The 20,049-nt window shown below is 40.4% G+C and overlaps 1 protein-coding gene across 1 annotated transcript in view; it reads left to right on the plus strand.

Annotated features, from left to right (window-relative positions):
* The first annotated feature begins 452 nt into the window (after positions 1-452).
* The window catches only part of asic4a (acid-sensing (proton-gated) ion channel family member 4a), a 101,432-nt gene continuing 81,835 nt past the window's right edge, over positions 453-20,049 (plus strand). Inside the window, exon 1 of the mRNA XM_080902075.1 lies at positions 453-1,260. Within this exon, the coding sequence (XP_080758201.1) occupies positions 685-1,260 (576 nt within the window). The 5' untranslated portion in view covers positions 453-684. The remainder of the gene's footprint in view (positions 1,261-20,049) is intronic.

The following is a 20,049-nucleotide window of genomic DNA, read 5'->3' on the forward strand; positions in this document are numbered from 1 at the left end:
ATTGTTTCAATTAGGCATTCTCTAGAGACCTTATTCAGTGTGGCATGAAAATGCCGTGACCCTCTGCAATTCACATCAAACACCAGATGTTTGCCAGGAGAACCTCTGACACCAACTTTATTCAGGTTGAGAAGTGAAAGCACCATCCAAACAAGTGGATTAAGCAGGAGGTGGTCTGTCAGCGGGGAAGCATGGGGATGACCGGGGGAAGTTGCGACTCGCGCCAGTGAGGAGGAAATAATGACAATGTTACCTTCTCGTGAATTATTAAGTGCCCTGTTCTTATTTTAGCCCGACTCAAAATGCTGCATTTTCATCTGTGGGTCTGAGGCTGTGTGCAAGGGTATTTTTTTATTTATTTATTTATTTTTTTGACAGCTGTATTACTGCTGATAAGCGAGACTGTGTGAGCTGATCAAGTAGTGAGACAAGCGTTCAGAGCAGTAGCAGCACAGCAGCAGCAGCGCTGTAGTCACTAGGAGCCGTGGCAGCAGAAGCAGCAGCAGCACTATCAGTCACAGCACAGGCAGCAGCGACAGCAGCAGCAACAAACTCTCTCCCGTCTTTTTCTTTTTGGAGTTGTTTCCTGCACAGACGACAAAAGGCGAGGAAGTGGGAGAGAAGTGATCCAGGGCTTATAGCTGTCATCAAAAACAAAACCAAAACGCAGACCTGGCTGCCCCCATGCCTATCGAATTTGTTTGCAAAATCAAATTTGCAGAGGAGGATGAGAAGCAGAAAAGCAAGCAGGATGGGGACAAGGAGAGCCTGATCGAGGAGAGCTGCACACCTCCGGCCAAGGACCTGGCCGGGTTTGCTAACTCCTGCTCCCTTCATGGGATTAACCATATCTTTGTCTCTGGTCGGCTGGGCATCCGGCAGACTCTCTGGGCTCTTGCCTTTTTGACTTCACTGGCACTCTTTCTGTACCAAGCAGCTAAGTGTGCCATCTCTTACCTGGAGCACCCTCACGTCACAGCTCTGAATGAAGAGGCGACCCCCGAGATGGTTTTCCCCGCTGTGACCATCTGCAACATAAACCGCTTTCGCTTCTCAGCGCTCACCGATGCTGACATCTACCACCTGGCTAACTTGACAGGTCTGCCCCCCAAAAACAGGGACGGGCACAAACCCACTGATTTAATGTATCCTGCTCCTGACATGCAGGACATTTTCAACAGGACAGGACATCAGTTAGAAGAGATGCTCATGAGCTGTAATTTTAGTGGACAGAACTGCTCAGCCGAGGACTTCACTGTGGTGAGTGTAAAAGTTTCCCAAAGTTTTGTGTTTTGCTCGCTCTTACAAAGTGACACCACTCAGTTGTGATTTATTGGCTTCAGAAAAAAGCTTTTATTGTTGTTGTTGTTGTTGTTCCTGCAAAAGCAACCTTGTTAAACAAGTATTTGAAACATTAAAGGGGCCACAAGTGTGTAAGTGAACAATATCCTTGTTCACACAAAACTACCTGTAAGGATGAAAGCGGTAGGATCTCGTTAAGACGAGCGGTTTAAATTCTCTTTGTGTTTCTACTCATCTCTTGGGGCCATGTGGTTCCCACGGTACAGTTCTGCATGCAAGATTCATGTCTTTTGTTCAGTCATCGAGCTGTATCTCTTCTCACTAAGTTCTAAGCAGCAACAGTGTTTCTCTTCAGCCGTGCCTCCACTAGAATCTATTATGTCAAAGAACAAAGGCTGCTCCCAAAGAAGAAAAACAGAGAGCTGTTGTATGTGGTTGTGTACTTTTCCAAGGCAAACTGCGCTTTAGTGCTGCCTCCAACCCTACTAGCTGAGAGTGCATGGCAACAAAATTGCCATCAAAAATAGCCGAGTCTCTTCTTCCTCTCTTTTCCATCTCTCCCTGTCGCTTCCACTCTCTCTTCCTGACATTGCAGAGCAGCTGCCTGCCTCTCTCTCGCTCTCCCTCTCGCTGGGCTCTTGTACCTTTCAGGAGGGAAGGAAGGAGTAATGCTTCTTCAACGTTGTATTTCAATCTCGCTGCTGTTAAGATTAAATATTTAAAGACTGACATACATGATTTTTGCATTAGCCAGATTGACTAAAAGGAATGAAACAATTTCCATGAGAGGGAAAGTGTGTGTGTGTCTGTGTGTGAGAGAGAGAGAGAGAGAGATGGAAAGAGAGAGAGGATCAGGTGAAAGAGGGAGAGTTTGTGCCTGTGTTCTGTGCACTATTTATTAAAGGCACTGTCCTTGCAGGAGATGGATTTCCCCATCTCTCCTGCAGGAATAGGAATATGCAATTGCTTTAGTGATGATAAAGTGGGGATGTCAAGTCTTAATAGGGTATGTTGAACATTGATATGCTCACCTTTCTGAGACCTGAAGATTCTGTCTTATCACAGAGATGGCACTACATTATGTCTGATGTGCCAAATTACGCTGAAGAAATAATGACGTCTCTCTGCTTCTCATTTGATTTCTCCGACACTCTAGCACGGTATTTATTTTTTCTTTATTTTGTTGGCAAGGCAGCCTTTTACATATACACATAAAATTACCTGTGACATGAGCGTGGATTCCCCTCCAGAAAATGTTCTCAGTTGTTCTGTCGAGCAAAAGAAAATGTTGTGCTCCTCAGGGTACCCAAAAAGTTTTGCAGTATTCAGTCTGATGCAGCATCGCGACTCTAAAAGTTTGTAACGTGCTTCTGGCAGGTTTGACGGCAATATCCTCTGACACTTTGACACTCACTCCTCTCCGAGTACATTAATTAGCAGACAATTCTGACATCCAGGAAATGTCTGTTCCATGTCGATGAAACGTCCTGTAGCTCTCTTTGGACACTGGGTGACTTCATCACAGATTAGGATCCTGTTGGAAGTTCCCTAAGCTGCTGTTTCCTCTCTGTCAACTATGTGATCTGCATTTTCAGGGGCTGTCAGTTAGATTTGTTACAGACTACTTGCTGCCGCCACGCATGAAAAATCACTTACTCTGAGTCCTGGTGGGAATCTGCACTGGGAGTGCAAAGAGAGGAAGGACTGGGAGTTGTGGGATCAGACTGGTGGGCAGAACGCAAAACAGGACAATGCCAGTGAAGCTCATTTACATGCATGCGTGCCTCTGTTTTTATTTGTGCACGTGTATATTTCTAACTAGAAATTGCATGCAGCAAGAAGGCCATTATTACAGGTGATGTGCTATTAATCACATGCAAGCATGTTCAAAAAAACTAGAGTCCTGCACAAACTGGTCATTATTCTTCCTCGTATAGGGCCCTGCTTCAGGATCGAAATGTATTTTCTTTTGATTGATCATTCTGGGAGCTCCAGATGTTATATTTTGATAAAAGCTTCATGGATGCGGGACTCTTGGGAAAATTGTATGATGAAAAATAATTGTGACATTTTCTGACATTTGAGCTTTTCTGTAACCAGACCGTGTTCTGTGTAATAGACCTCCGGTTTCCAGTTTTCCTTTTATTTTTCTCTCAGAATCTTTATTATATCTTTTAGTTTTTTTATTTGAATTACTATAAAATCCCAAATCTAAATAGCCATGACTGAAACGGTTTCTGCAAAAACACTAAAATCTCAAAAATATATCAATATTTTTCTCTCTTTTTTTAAGTTTGTTTATTTCAGAAATCATGACTTGCCCTCTGTGCATTCACTGATGAAAGAGTCAAATAAATATGAGTCTCAAGGCCAGGAAAAAAAAAGGTCTGGCTTCTCTAATTCATGGCAGAAAAATACATAATCACGTAGCAGAGAAATTTGTTTTCCTCTTTCCAGCATCGTGGACCGGCGTGATTATTTGACGTAGGTAATAAGGCCATTCTTTATAATTAAAGATTACATTATTGACTTGGATTAATCACAGAAGATAAAGCTGATTCAACAAGCCATGAATAAATAGATTAATATTTTTCTTCCAGTCTAACTCTGAATAATTGTTCATCTATTGTGTGGTGCTGTCGCACAGATGAGCAGCGAGCCCTTTGGCTTTTTTTTAAACAGAGCTCTGAATTGGTTTGCTCTGACTCTCAGCTGTGTTTGCTGCTGCATTATCAGATTTTGCTCTCAGCAAGGACAGATCCCTTCTGCATATATTCATGGAGATAACTAAACAGCTATAGGGTGGCATGCGAGGTGATCTATAAAAACCTGGGTTAACGGGGACAACACTGAAGAGCTCTCCGCCTGCAATTTGTCATTTCACTGACTGAAGCCTCCATTGTGTGTTTTATAGATAATTGAATGTGTAATGGTGTAAGCCACAGATGATTTTCACCCCCTTCCCCCGTCATATCCTTCATAGTAGAACAAAATCCGAAGCCGCATTAATGTAAATCAATATAATGTAGAAAATGGCACAAAAGAGACATAATTGGGAGTTGATCTCAATAACTGTACTGCTCCTGTGTGGGTCATGAGAGAAAGATGGGAGGCAATGAAAAATTATAGTGAGAGCGTAAATAGGGAAGCGAATTTAAGTCTCGATGGTAACAAGCTACAGAACTGGCATACACCTAGACTTAGAGTTTTATATGTAGCTGGCGTGGATTCACATAGAGCCGACTTTCAAAACAAGTTTTTACATTTTTCTGATATGCTGAAGCCATGCACAGTCTCCACAATCTCCTACTTGGGCCTGATGTGTAAAATGTGTCTCCTGAGCCCTTGCATGAGTGTGACATTCCATGTTACAACAAGAAATACATCCCCGACCTTTGGCGTTGTCTTTGAGCCCCGCAAAAACTCAGTTACAGGATTTCATTCTCACTTATATATACGTGTGTGTGCATGTGTGTGTGTGTGTGTGTGTGTGTGTGTATGTGTTTGCGCTCGTGTGAAAATCTGTGTATATGTGCAGATAACTGTAGGAGTGACATCCGCTTCCCTAGAGGCTCCAAAGTGTAACAGCACATACACACACACACACAGACACACACACACTCTTCTCCCCCAGCCTGCCGTCTTCCCTCCTGGTGGAGAGCGAGGAGTGTGGGAGCGTGAAAGTGACTGGCTATCTGGACTGGCTTCGTCTTCAACAGCCTGTCAATTAGCCATCTACAGTTCCACTGCTGTGGGAGTCCCTGCAGCTTAACATGCTGTCTGATATCGGATTCAACCCTAGAGGCCAGCGGTGAGCGTTATTACATCCTCCACCACCCATAAACAAACAACTCTTTTCTTGTCTTTTTTTATCATCTTTTACTCTTCTTGCAAAATGCAGGAGGGAAAAAAAAAACAAAAAACTGATCGCATATTTTTTCGAGGCTAAAGGGGGGACTGCTGCTTTTGCAACCCAATTCAGTGCCACTGCACTCCTTTCCCACCTTCTCCTCCTCTTCCTCCTCTTCCTCCTCCAGTGTATCAGAGGAAGATGAATTACAGTGCATTTGGTCTGTTGCTCCTCCTGATATGCATCACCACTGTCTAATCAGATTAAACCCACCTGTGACCAGCCAATGGATAACACCAATATGCAAACTGTTTATATTTGGGAAGATTTACCTTTTCCATCGCTCCCTGAGCTGGTTTTAAAACCTCTAACTGTGCCTCGGTTTAGAGCGCTCGGCGTGATGAGGAGAATCTGCGGCTCAGGGATGGCGGTGGCTTTTAACTTGACGATAAAGGCTTCCGATGTTGTGGTACAGCTAAACCCCCTTTCTCTAACCCCTGGGAGTCTTTTACTCACACAGACATTTGTCTCTTTCTGACAAGTCATAACACTGAGCTGTTGGTAGTGTTAATGTGGCTGCACACAACACACGCATGCACGTAGGCACCCACACACAAACATGTGTACCAAAGGGTGTATAGTGTAGATGGAATACTTCCCCACACAAACACACACAGGTCTCATCACAGATTGAGAGAGTTGGCTTGCAAGATTGATCATGACTCCTGACTGGGTGCCCCTCCCTCTCTAGAGGATCAATACATCCTTCAGTCAGATTGCTTCCCTGCCCTTCCTACTCCAAGCCTGGTGTGACTAATTATCTTGTGCTTGTGTTTTGGGCCCAGTCTCAGCTGCATTTGTTAATGCTGCCAGAGTTAGTGAAGAATCTGATCTTTGGAACAAGATATCTGTTTGTTTTAGCAAATATCCAACCCAAATCAATCAATATACACTGTCTACCTTTCCCCTAAAGGGCGCAGAAATTATCGAGCAATATAAGATGACTCACGACTAAAGCTGAGCTGAGATGAGGAGGAAAGAGCGTTTTGATAAAGCAATATAAAATTTACAGACATATCTGAAAGCCAAAATGCATATTTTTCATACAGCTATAGGACTCCCCCCCCCCCCCCCCCCCCCCCCCCCCTACAAACAGGTCTTAAAACGGGTATCGCTCCTCAGGCTCCACCAGATTAAATGGAAGTCTTTTTCTTGAAAAATAAACCATGTGTTTACACGTTGTGCAGGTGATGGAGCATCTAAGCAAAAATCTTTTTCTGTCTACCCAATTTTCATATCGCAGATGTTCTCCATATTAGCAGGTGTGATATTTTCAAGTTGGGTATGTCCACATTACCAATTTAAAAAGTTTCTCTTGCAGCTCTTCTGCAATATGAACACGGTTTGCACCATCGATTTTTGAAAAAATGCCACAATTTGTGTAGTTTTTCCTCAGTACAGCACCACAGTGGTTTTAAATCAGTTACTCGAGATATGATTCAAATGCAGACTTTCGCTCTTGGGTTGATTTTGTGGTATGCTTTGGGTCTGTCAGATTAGTTTTATAGCATTTGTCTGAACATGACAAGAGAGTGTGCTGCTTCTATCAGCATTCAAATTCAAATTCAAATTTTATTTGTCACGTACACAGTCATACACAGTACGATATGTAGTGAAATGCTTGGACAACTGCTCGTGACCTAAAGAAAACAAAACACTAGTCAATAAACACTAGTGGCCCAATTAAACTGGAAGCCATACATACCGATGCCATAACACAGCCTCTACCATGTTTGACAGTGAGGTATGCGTTAGACCATAACACTGCCTTTCCTTCTCCATACTTTTTTAATAAATTTCTTTTTTTTTTTTTTAAATCGGCTAGAAGTTGATTCTGATTTCACCCGCTCAAAGAATTTTTCCCCTGAAATGTCCAGGCTGTTTTTAGATGTTTTCTGACATCATCTATTCTGGCCTTTGTGTTCTTCAGCGTAACCAGAGGTTTGCACCTTGTTGTAAACCTGCTGTATTTAAATCATGTAGACCTTGACACCTACCTCCTTAAGAGTGTCCTGGACTTGACTAGATATTGTAAAAGTTTTTTTTTTTTTTTTTAACCTTGGAAACAATTCTGTGATCATTCACTTTAGTTGCAGTATATGGTCCTTCAGGTTTGGTTTTTGCAGACCTGGTTAGTGCATTACTTGCTTTAAGAATTTACAGACTGCTGATCTGAGCAAGGTTTTTTATTTTTTTTATTTCAGTTTTTGTTAGTGCTGTCAGCGTTATTCTCGTTAAAATGACGTTAACGCCATAACTGCATTAACGCGGCAAATTTCCATTAGCGAGTTAGCATGGATTGTCCAGTGCATGCACGGTGTCAACGTGTTAGCGTGGTTAGCTCATTAATGGATTAGCCCCGTGCGTTCGGTGCGAACTCGCTAACTGGGGTTTGCCCCGTTAATGCGGGTATGGCGTTAACGTCGTTTTAACGAGATTAACGCTTACGGCACTAGTGTTTTGGTTTGTTTGTTTGTGGGGTTTTTTTTTTTCCAGCCTAATAATGCTTCCTTTATTTGCATCAACATCGCTTTTTGGAGATCCAGCTACCAAAAGTTCAACACTTAAACTCCTGCTCTTTGTCTACTTATTTTGTCATGGAATAATGTGAGTACAGGCCTCACCAAAAATTTCCAATTACTTTAGAGCAGGGGTGCCCAATCCCGGTCCTCGAGAGCTACCGTCCTGCAGCTTTTAGATGCATCCTTGTTCCCACACACCTGAATCAAATGAATGGCTTGTTGTCAGGCCTTTGACAAACATGATGGCATGCTGAAGAGATCAAACCATTTGATTCAGCTGTGTTGGAGTAGGGATGCATCTAAAAGCTGCAGGACGGTAGCTCTCGAGGACCGGGATTGGGCACCCCTGCTTTAGAGACTCTGAAAATGTTGACTGTGTATAAAAGTAGCTCTAATTCCTAAACAGTTGATGCAATACTTTTGTTGAAACCCTCGAATTAAACCTGGGAGTCTGCACTTGAATTGCATCTTGATTGATTGTTGTAGTGTACAGAGGTAAAATTACAAACATTGTGTCACTGTCCAAATACCCATAGACTTACCCATACAGCTTAACCACAGCACTACCCTCAGTACTGCTGCTGCTGTTCCTCTGGGGTTTTTTTTTGTTTTTTTGTTTTTTTTTAAAGAACCCTCATTAAGCAGTGATTTTGGAAAAAGTTAATCAGTTATTTAAGTATGCATTTTCTTGAGTAAAGTTTAATGAAGTATTTTTGTACATGTGTCATAATAAGGCTTTTTAAAATACATTGCAGTAATGATGAATGGCATTCACTGTGAAGATAAGTATGATTATGAAAGTCTTTGGCCGAGACACTTTAAATCTACACTTGTCTTCCTAGCTGCCAATGTGAGCCTTTTATTTTGTCATGTTTCCTGGGCTCTGAATACATTAGTGGAAATTCCTCTGAAAAATTAACCAAGCTTGCTTTTAGGCCACCACATAATGGGTTGGTGCTTCTTCATCCCCCCAAGATTTAATTACTTTGAGAGAGATAGCACATGCAGGTAGACAAAAAAAACAGAGACACCTTAAAAAGTAATTCTGTTTTATACACTTGCATTATTTTAATCAGTAGAAAGTAACGTAGAGTTCTGAAAAAGAAAACATTGGTTTTATGAAAACTGCAATGCTACAGTGGTGGTAAAATAAACAACACAAAAGTGTCTTGGTTTTCTCTTTGTTCTTTTAAAGCCTCATCCTAAAACACTGGAAAAAAATGTCTCATAGGACTGATATTACTTGAGATCATGGGCTTGAGCTACCAAATTAAAGGTTTCAAAGAATTTATTTTTGTGGGATAATTTTAGTATGGACCAAAATTTGTATTTAACATAAGAGCATGCCTTCTGGCAGCCATTTGTGGATTGTAATTTAAACTGAAAGACTAACATAATATCTTTTAAATGCATCCCCACTCCCCCAGTAATGAGGTCTTAAAAGATTTTAGGAGGGGAAATACAAGACAGAAAACAGCTGTAGTGACTTTCTGTATAGTATACCATGGATGTCTAGCAGAATATATGAAATAATGCACACTGGTGCATTGGTTTAATGTTACCACTAAAGTGTAGATGGTATTTCAACCAGAAATGCAATTCAGTTTTTAATAAAAACTATTCAAAGTTTCCATTTCACTGTCAAATGATTGTGCATAGATATGGCAAACCTACTTTTTAATATAATTTAATAACTGTTTTACTATTTGAAGCCATCCTGACTTCAAAATGAAGTAAAACTGATGTATTTCCAAAATAAAACTTCATTGAAACAAGGGAGGAAAACTAAAAAGTAAATTAGATGAAATCTTTGAATACTAAATGAAAACTGCGGCTGTTTCTGAGGCTGTCGTTGCATTGCTACTTCTACTGTTAGGTGGTCTCGATGTGTGCAGTCCCATTCTGTCTGATATTTTAAATAGACAGAAGTGGAGAAATCGTGGCCAGCGTTACTTGGATAAAAATGTCAGTCGGCTACAATTCAGCCGATGGAAATCGCACGCAGCACAAATGTCATACCGAATATTTACCCCTGGCACAGTCTGAACATGAGGGCCTTGTCTATCCGCTTGGCTGGACACTTGGCCCTTATTCTGAATTATGTCTAATGTCACACACTTGGCTGTGCCCCTTGCTGCTTTTTAGAGTTTGCGTCCACTTATGCAATGTTTTCTCAACAAGCATGCTTATTAATATCCTTTTGCTTTCTTTTTTTATTCTACACTCAGTTTCCCTCGTTACTGTTTCCTACAGTTAATGCAAACAAGGTTAGAAGTCTAGTACATAAACGCTAAGGTGTTATGACGGGTGTGATATTTTGTCAGAATCTGAGTTTGTTTTGTGCACCACCTGAGCAGCCCTTCCAGTATGATGATTTTTGGTATACCTTGTTGTTTCCTCTCAGGAGACACGAGCAATGATTAGTCAAACGGCTTCGGGGCCGGCTTTCCAGCAAAAGCACTAAATGCATTTTTTAACCTCAGTTTAATATCGGTTCCTTACATTGTATATTGCTTAATAATGTACGCCCTGCCTATAGAACAGTATGCTCTGATAGAAAATGCTGAATTATTCAAGCTAATGCTTTCCTAATGCCAATAGCTCCTGGTGGCCATCTTTGAGACCATTTGCTGTGGAGGGACCTTTGTTAAGTCTTTATGCAGTTTTATAGGCTGCAGCTTGGAGGGAAAGATTAAAAATTTTCCACCAATATCACCTTTTCAAGAGCAACTGCACTGCTGTAGACACAGCTTAGACAGCTAGAACAGAGCCACTCGATTCATAATATCCAGAGATGAGAAGAATTCATCTGTACCCTGGTTGTCCAGTCGGCTACAGAGCCGAGTGGGAATCATCTGTCTGCAAATATGTTCTATGAAGTGAACCAGTGCACATTATGTATAAACAACACATTTAAACCAAATTTATTTCTGGATGAATATGATCAACTAAAACACCATAATTGCTGTTCAGATCCTCACAACCTCATCTTTTATGAACCAATCAGTCAACTTCTGTGCTCACAACCTTCGGATATAGCACTATACAACCATATTTGCTGAATATCATAATGGAAAAGCTGTTGGTTTTGCTGACAACTCACTGTTGACAGGTCTGCACTGTAGCCGGCTGAGCTGGCGTTACCTTCACACACTGACAGGAGAAGCTTTTTCACAGTTCCTGGAAGTCCTTATTCAAAACTTTTAAGAGGAGATGAAAGAAGGATATGTTTTTAAAAATTTAACTGAGATTTTCAACACAGTTCAGCTGTCACTTACACTTGGGAACTCAAGCTGGTTCCTAGCTGCTCAACCGTAATATATGTAAGGCCATGATCGATGTTGTTTACATTGTTTATGTATGCTGTAACAGAAAAGATACGGCTTTTATCACTTTGTTTTCTTTGCCTTTATCCAGTTGTTTATAATGCATGCACCAGCATACTGACAGAATGTTAATCAAACAACACCCAAGATTTCTATGGTTTTAAGCTAACTAGAGCAGTACAGTGTTTACATTTTCATTGGGTACATTTTGTGAAGATAGTTATGTGTCCTTATTTATATATAAAATTACAGTTACTGTTGCAGTGGTTGATGCCTGTTTTAAACATGGACAAAGTTTCAAATATTGAGGGCTGGTAGTCAAAAACCATTCTCTAAAAACACTTCTTTTATAGCTATTATCAGTTATATATGTGTATGAAATCAAAGCAAGGGGATGTCCTTAATATGATCAATTCAGACACCGGCTATTAACTTGTAATGACACTTAAATTACAATTAAATTGCAAGTTTCAATATAAAAACAAGGCATTGCCAATTTAATGTAAAAGAAATTGTGAATGCAAAGGGCAAAAATACAGTCATTCAAACATTTTCTCCACTTGTAGCACATGCTGCACATTAGTATGTACCTTGAGCATCCCCTTCTTTTTCCCTCAGTGCAGAAAAAGCAGCCGTCACCCAGCCAGGATTTCTTCTTAAACACAATACTTTCACGCCCCTGTTTTGGTAATATGACGACATCAAATCTTTCACCTGATGTTGGCAGCTTTATCATCTGGGTCTGTCCTCTGCTGACAAAACACTTGACCTTCAGGTGTGGTGAAATGTCATCTGATTTAGCACGGCCAGTTTGAATTGCCACCACTCGTTTTGTTATCCAAGCGTTGCTTTTTGGATTGCAAGTGTCAGAGCAAATGCATTACAGTGAAATAAGCCTGTTTAAAAAGGAGAGTCACGCCAATGGGGATTTCTAGTATCATTTCAACGTAGCATTTAAATAGCTGTTACTATATATTTATGCATCTGCTTTCGTGTAATTTTAAAGAACGTGATGATGGATATTCAATTCACATTGTCTGGTAGCTTTGATGATTTGTAAGTCAAGTAAATGTTGAAACATCTCGACCTCTTTTTTTTTTTTCCCAGCACGACAGAGACACTAGATTTATGCACTACAAATCTTTGAAGTGGCGTTCAGGCGGAAACGCGTGATTTTATCCAAAATGACAGAGGGGGAAGCCATGATGCACTCAGGTCTTGAAACATTGAAGATGATATTGTGGATGGCGTGTTTTCTAAATATAAATGAAACATCGCTGCCTGTGCTCGTCCCTTTTTTCTTAATTTATGCTTCTCCTTCAGTTGGCACAGTAGTAGCTTTTTGTCCAGTATAATGTCTGTCAAGCTGCTTTTACCGATATTTTCACCTCGCCATCACCAAGTCACTCTTAGGCGTGTTTGCTTAAACAAGCATGTAACTGTCGTCATGTTATCCGATGGTGTTGTCAAGATTAATTCTCTGTTTTCTTAATGCATGCTAATGAGAAAGTTGTGTGCATTTGATTGTCAATAAAGTGAAATACGGCTCTGCTCCCTAAATGCTGGCTCCGTTCAATATCCTATTAAAGTTGAATCACAGATAACTTGGCGCGCATCAGGAAAGCAATCTGAAATTTGTGCTGACATTGATCCAGCAGGAAGGAGACCTATTGCTCCGATTAACACTGCTGCCCCAGGAGAGGAGTCCCTTGGCCATTAATAGCCCTCTGTCCTAGATTTTACTTAGACCATATAAAATGCTTTTATTTATGAGACAAATACTGCAAAGCATTATGGATGTAGAAGACGAGTACCAACCTTTTTGGCTATCCCTGGGAGCTCTGCGTTTCATTTCCAGGTAATACTTTAGCCCATATTATTTTTCTCATCTGTTAGCATGACATCTTTGCTGATTGTACAATGTTTTAAAGATTACTCTGGAGCACACATATAAATCTTAACCATGCTGTTATTGTAGCATTGGGAGTCATGTGTATTCTGAAAAATCTGTTGTGCTACCATGTTTGTCTGGTGTCGGTATGTTGCTGTTGTTCCTACAAAGTCATATTAATGTTGCTTCAGCACCTGACCAGTTTGAAAACTCGGGTGTGTGTCCCATTTGGTGACTCGGTGAACCTCTTATTTTCTGTTTACAAAAATATTTTCATTTTTCAGACGCATGTTAGTTATGCATAGCTACAAAAAACTACTTAACTTTTTATGAAATGGTTTGTGTTTAGAGAGATCCACAGTGTTTTTGGCTTGGCCTTCTGGCACAAAGCCCTGAATGCTTTGCGTGTGTAGTCTTTTTTTCTACCAGGTTTCAAAGCTATAACAAAAGCATGGCTGATCAGTTGTAGTGATGATACTGGGGCAGCATTGATTACGTTGCAGGGAGAACACCAACACAGGGATGAGCTGACATTTGGTGTAGCCTTATCCTCACAGTCAGAGTACGAGGCTGACCTCAACATAAAGCTAATGGCTCAGAGGAAAAACAGAATAGCAACCATCGTGGGACTAGGAAAAAAAAAAAAACAGTGATTTCCTTATGATTGAGTTGATTGGGGGTTTTTGCATGTAGTGACCAATTCCAGGGAGTTTTTGCAACCAACTGGTAGACAATAGGCAAAGAGACAACTCTAGGGGAACATTTGCTCAGGTTACCCGATGGGAGGCAATGTGTCACCCGTGTTCAATGCAACCATTTCAAAGACAACAAGAGTGCAGGTTTATTGCACAGGGTCGCAGAACATGTAGCAATACTATTTTGCAGTTTGCTAACATTCATATAAAGGGGGAAAAAAAGGGAAATCTGTGTCCAGAAGGGAAAAAAAGGAAAAATTCATAAACGGAGTAATAGATTAAACTGAGTGAATACTGCTCAGTAATGAGTCCTGTGGATGGTGAGTTCATTTTATACCCTCATGGTCGAAAGCCCATCTACTGTGCATATGAAAATAATATAATCAGCAGAAACAAAACCTTGGAAGGAAAAAAACAAACAGTGTAGCTCTATTTTGGTTGTGACGAAACACAGCTACCGTAGTTTTTTCTTTTTGGTCAAAAAAAGAAAAAGTAATTAATTTTTGGGAACTTTTTTTGTGTGTGTTTTGAAATTGATTACATTATGCATTATCAGATTTGTTTATAAACTCTTTTGTTTTTTTTCCTTTTTTTTTTTTTCTCTATTTTTTATTATGCTTCAGAAATGTGGAATTGAAGGTGTGGTTAAAAAGGAGGCTGAGCATTTGCAGACCAGGATTTCTTTAATTCTCGAATAGATTTATTTTTCACGTTTAATCATCTCAGATCCAACTAATGGGTGTCTCGACAAATTTTAAATGGTTCACGAGAACATCTGTAAAATGCCACGCACCCTTTCTAAGTGTGCCAATTATTTGAATACCAGATGTCTGCGTGCGGCTGTAGTCTAATGCCAACTCAGGGGAGGCTGCGATAATTACACCCACTCATAATGTGATTGTCTGATCTTACGACGCGACGAAATACATGTAACATGCATCGTGGCAGAAAAAGACAAATAGCTTATTCATTAGGCAAACCCCAGGAGCTTGGAGACAGAAAATGACACATCTTTGTCTTTCTTCTTTCTTTAACTGTGATCTCATCTGTTTAATTACAAACACTGTGATAAGGGCAGCGTCTTGGAATAAATATGACCAGTAATGAACTATGGCATCGCTGTTTATGCATGTCCTTGACATTCACTTGGAGAGGGGAGGGGGCTAACAGCATCCTTCTAAACAAATCTTAAAAGTCCACTGGAAGGGATAAATGTCAGTGGGCCTCACTGAGAAATCGCCGTGCTTTTTTCTTCTTGTTTGACCTTCACTTTGTCTACTCTAAAGAGAATTAGCAGGATATTAATAAATAATTGGTATGTGGTATATGAAAGTGATCCCCAGAGACAGATTGAATATGTCTTCCATAAAAGCATGCCCTTAAACTGACAATTAATTAGTGCGTTTAGGTAATGATAAATAATTAATTAGTATGACATTGAGGGACTTCTGGGACAGCGCGACAACTAGATAAATTACCAAGCTCCAAGATCGGCTAAATAAGCCTAAGACGTGAGCCCACACCACATAAATCCATTGTGTATTTGAATATCAGTGTAATCTAATTGGTGTCATCATATCTCTCTTGGCAAGTGCTTCGCCTAAGGATACTATTTGGCTGCTTCAGTGGAAGTGTGCTGTGAACAGATCAATAGATGTAGTGGGCATGATTATGTTACGATTATACACTGGAGAGAGTGAGAGAGAGAGAGAGAGAGAGGTGATTTGAAGAGAGGTGCCACACCTCTTGGCACAGTTCCTTCCGCTGAAAAAGCTCAGTGGGAAACAGAGCGGTCAGCGAGCTTGGCTGCAGCCCTGCTTTAGGACCAGCTGGCTGGAGAGCAGAATTAGAGCCTCCCCCCTTGTTTCCACCTGCCGTATGCTGCTCAAGTGTTCCAAATCAAGCCATTATTTGCTTCATTTCCTTGCTGTCTGACTCAGCTTGCAAGTAAGTCAGCTGCCCACCCCGTGGCATGACATGTGACTATTCTGAAAGATAAGTCTAAAAGAAATCTAAAGGCAAAACAGAGGACACTTATTTAACTACAAACAACAGGAAAAACAGCAGGATGAAGTGTGTTCTTTAAAGTCTGGGTAATAAATGTAATTCATGTTTGTCATGCCTCGAAAAAAGTATCGCAGCCTAATTCTAATGATTTAAAAAACTGCTATAAACTGTAGTTGGTGTTCAAAATTCTGCTTTGAGGCCACTGATCGACAGGTTGCAATCAGCCCAAATGAACAGCACTAACCTGCAAACCTGCAATAAATGTGCAATATTTGCAGATGTTTTCGAGTGTGGGACATGCAGAACCCTGAAAAATTAACTGCTGATGATGTCACTGGAAGATTTCTTGATATTTAACATTAAATGCATAAATTCTTATCAAAACACAGTTACTGAACCTAAAGAGCCACCGTGGACCTTGTTCCCTATGATACTGACTTCATGACTCCATAATGTGGTGGTTTACAGATTCATCTAGCTAGAAAAAAAAACCCCTGGTCGATCTTGGAAAGAGACACAAATTGGAGTTCATCAGGAAGTTCAGCTGACACAAAAATCTGCCAAATTAAAGCTGTGGCACATTGTTATGACCTCTTGTGGATAAGGGAGCAGCTAAAAGTAGCTTTTAACCTATATTTAACAATAAGGCGTCTTAGACTCATTAGCAGATGTGTAGTTTGGATGACAGCAGATAATGGCGGGATATCAGGATGTCGTTCAGTTTGTCCTGTTATGAAGCAGCAGTGGATTATTGATCAGTATCAGTATAAAATGGGGATGCTGGTGGAGATTTTCAACTCTCCATTAATTGTCTCATTTTTGGGAAATTCAATTCAGTACATTGAGTTGATGCAAATTCTAGCGTCATGAGAAAATGCATTTGCATTAAGAAGGCAAAGCTAGCAAGCGAAACTATATGTTACTGTATAGCACCAGTAGGTGTAGTAAGCAAGGACCAACCTCCAGAGCTGCAAAAACAAAGTCAATGCGAAAGTAGCAAAAACTGCAGTGGCAAGGTGCCAGATGAAGCTACGCAAAAAGGAAAGTCAGCTCCGCAGACTTCTATGTAAATATGTGCAACTTTATAGCTTAATGCATTTTTACAGCCTGGTAAAAAATATAGTTTTAGCCTCTGTTGATAGTTTTCCCCTTTTATAACATCTCTACTTGGGCTATTTCTTTTTAAATAAATCATCCCCCTAATTGATTTATTTAATTGACTTGTCACTGGAGCAGGCTTTGTTTTCATGTTCAATTTTGAAGCATTTTTAATTGATTTCCAGACTAATATGTGGCTTTCTGTGTGGTACAGCCCACCCAAGTTTGTGCTACAGATTTGATTCAGTTCAGTTTTATTTATGCAATGCCAAATCACAACAACAGCTGACTCAAGGCACATTATATTGTAAGGTAAAGACCCTACAATAATGCAATTAAAACAGAGAAAACTCCAACAATCATATGGCAAGTGCATTGGCAACAGTGGGAAGGAAAGACTCCCTTTTAACAGGAAGAAACTTCCAGCAGAACCAGTCTCAGGGAGGGGCAGCTGTCTGTCCAACTGGTTGTGAGTGAGGGGAGGAAGATGGAAGAAAGACAATCTGTAAAAGAGAACCAGAAATTAATAATAACTAATGATTAAATGCAGAAATTATTATTGTTATTTTTGTTATTTATTATGGTTTGATGCTACAGTTCAGCAAAGTTGAAAGCCCATCAATTCCATTCACACAAGCCTTAAAGTTCTTTTTTTAATGGGACCACAACAGAGTCTGTTTTCATTCCTACGTCTCTGAATAATTGAAATCAGCACTCCTAAAAGCTACGGTGTGGAAAAATGAACCAGACCTGATCCTCACAGAGGTTGCGATGATCCTCGGAAGAGGTCACCTTTAACTGTGGCTCTTTCTCATGGCCAAACTCTGGTCTGATCTCACCAGACATCGCCTTTGTACAGAGTAGATGCCACTGAATAAATAAAACCCTCACTCTTTGAAACGAGAGTGTAAGATTCCCGGATTAGCATCTCATTAGACAGAACTTGCACTTGCACTACGTGGACAAAGAAGTGAGAAAAAGAGACTGTTTGTGCCAGTGTCTTTGCAAAAGATCAAATTTTTATGTCGAGCTTGTTAGAGGCTTGATCTCCTGTTCTGTTATACCAGCTGCATTATTTCAAAAATGCTCTGGGAGAGTTGTTGGCTCGGGGTACGAACCATTTCACAAAAGGAAAATTCACCCTTGTCATTCTTTAAAAGTGCAAGATTATTGCTTAAACCCAATCAGCTAAGAAGACAGTGCAATCTAGTTGATACTTGCGCTGAAAAACTTAGTGACAGTTTGCTTCTGAGATAAATTGGCCCCGGCAAAAGTGTCTCCTGCTGGTGGCCAGTCTGTGTTATCTGTGCCATGAACATGCAATTTCTCCTTGATTGTACTCCCCACGGATAAGTAAACACATTCAGCAGAGCAGTAAACTACAAAGGACAAGCATTCAAAAGACAGTAGTAATAATCTGGCTGAGGAGACAAATTCAAACCCTAATTCACAGAGATTCAGAAGATTTCAGGTACTCGGATTGTCAGCCGGCAGTAAACGCGATTTTATTTTTTATTTTTGGGACGATTCATTTATTAAGATAAAACTTGCTGTCAGTTTGTTCTTCCTGCATGGCTGCAGATTACGAAGCAAAGAACTTTTATATCGTTCTGATTTCCTAGATGTCTCTGAGAGATGGACTATACCTGACAGATATGAATGAAATATGAAATGCCTTGGCAGCCCGGACTATCCCAAACAGCACCTCAGTTTTGCAGTACAAACAGCACTTTGCAGTTTTACATGGCCGGGTTAATGTTGCAGACTTGCATGGAAAAAAAGTGCAAGAAGAAGGTTAATGCTAGCATGTAAGTCCCAGGTGTGCCGTGCAGCAGATTTAACCGGAGGGGTTTTGTCCCATATGGATTGTGAAACATGTATTTTCATATCAGAGGGGAAACGATAGTTACGGCACTCTATGTTGTAGCGCGTATTTAGATTGAAATGGCAACGGCATGTTTACCTCTGGCTGTTGATAGAGCCATAATCTCTTTCAAACTGTGAGGACTGTTCCTCGTTAGTGTGCAACAGTATCATAAAAATCTTTATGTCACCACGAGCAGCACAAGAATCATACTTTGAATTTCACTGAAGTTAAACTGCCTTCTCTTGTCATCCTGTAGGCAGTCTGAAATTAACTTTTTTGCTCACTTCCAAAGGCTGTAAACTAAAAGAATTACCTGCCAAGAATACCACCTCTTATCAGGCAAAATAATTATTTTTTTTTTTTCATCAAAGTACATCACCCTGTAACTTCTTTGCCTTTTTGAAGCGCAGCTTTAATACACACTCACATAAGCACTTGTTTCCTCACTTATTTTCCCATAATAATTTAATGTGTCAGACCTGCCACGAACAGTAATCGGTGGGATACTGTTAAGCGAGAGATGACATTAATTTAATAATATGACATTTGTACTCGATGGTTCACTGAACAGTAGGCTTTCAGTTGTTTTGATTTACTAAAATATGTCACGAGTTGATTTCGCAGAGAGAAATATTAAACCTCCCCTCCTGCTGACGGGTTGGAAAGGGTTTTGTTTGAGCACACAGTGAACAGTCCATTAAAGATTTTTGAAGCTGATACAAAAGGGCAAATGTGGCGAAGAATGGTAAATGGTAAATGGTAAATGGCCTGTATTTATATAGCGCTTTACTAGTCCCTAAGGACCCCAAAGCGCTTTACATATCCAGTCATCCACCCATCCACACACACATTCACACACTGAAGAAGAAGAAAAAACCCCAGAATTACACAAAACACTGGAACAGCAGTGTGCACACTACTGTGTCTACCATGGAAAAGACATATGTGGTGTTTTAAAAATGTGTGCCATTTCATTTGCCTTGTAGTGAAAAAAAGAAGATGTTCAGGATACGTTGGCTATTACTTTGTCTCTTCTGTTTGGTTTCTTTGGGCTGGAACAAAGGTTCAAAATAAGTTGTTTTTCACCAAAGACAGTTTTAGCAAATTTCCCTGCATCATGGTTGGTGCTGTGATGCAGGGACTGTTCCTAGGAGCCCGTTCAAGGCTGTTTTCAGGGGAGAAAAAAGTACCTACAGCAGCGTAAGTGCTCCTAAACAGCCCTGAAATTTTTCCAAGCAGGACTTTGTGCTGTATTATGTTTTTTTAAAAAAAAACACAACCCAAAAAACAGTAGCATATCAGAAACAAGATGAAAAATAGCAGACTGCTGGTCTCTCAAATAACTGCCATCAAAAACACAAAATTTGCCATGCACACCGATGCCAAGGTTTTATTTCATTCATTGTATCAAAGCAGGAGCAATTCAGAAGC

Source organism: Rhamphochromis sp. 'chilingali' (assembly GCF_963969265.1).
Source record: "Rhamphochromis sp. 'chilingali' genome assembly, chromosome: 14".
NCBI lineage: Eukaryota > Metazoa > Chordata > Actinopteri > Cichliformes > Cichlidae > Rhamphochromis > Rhamphochromis sp. 'chilingali'.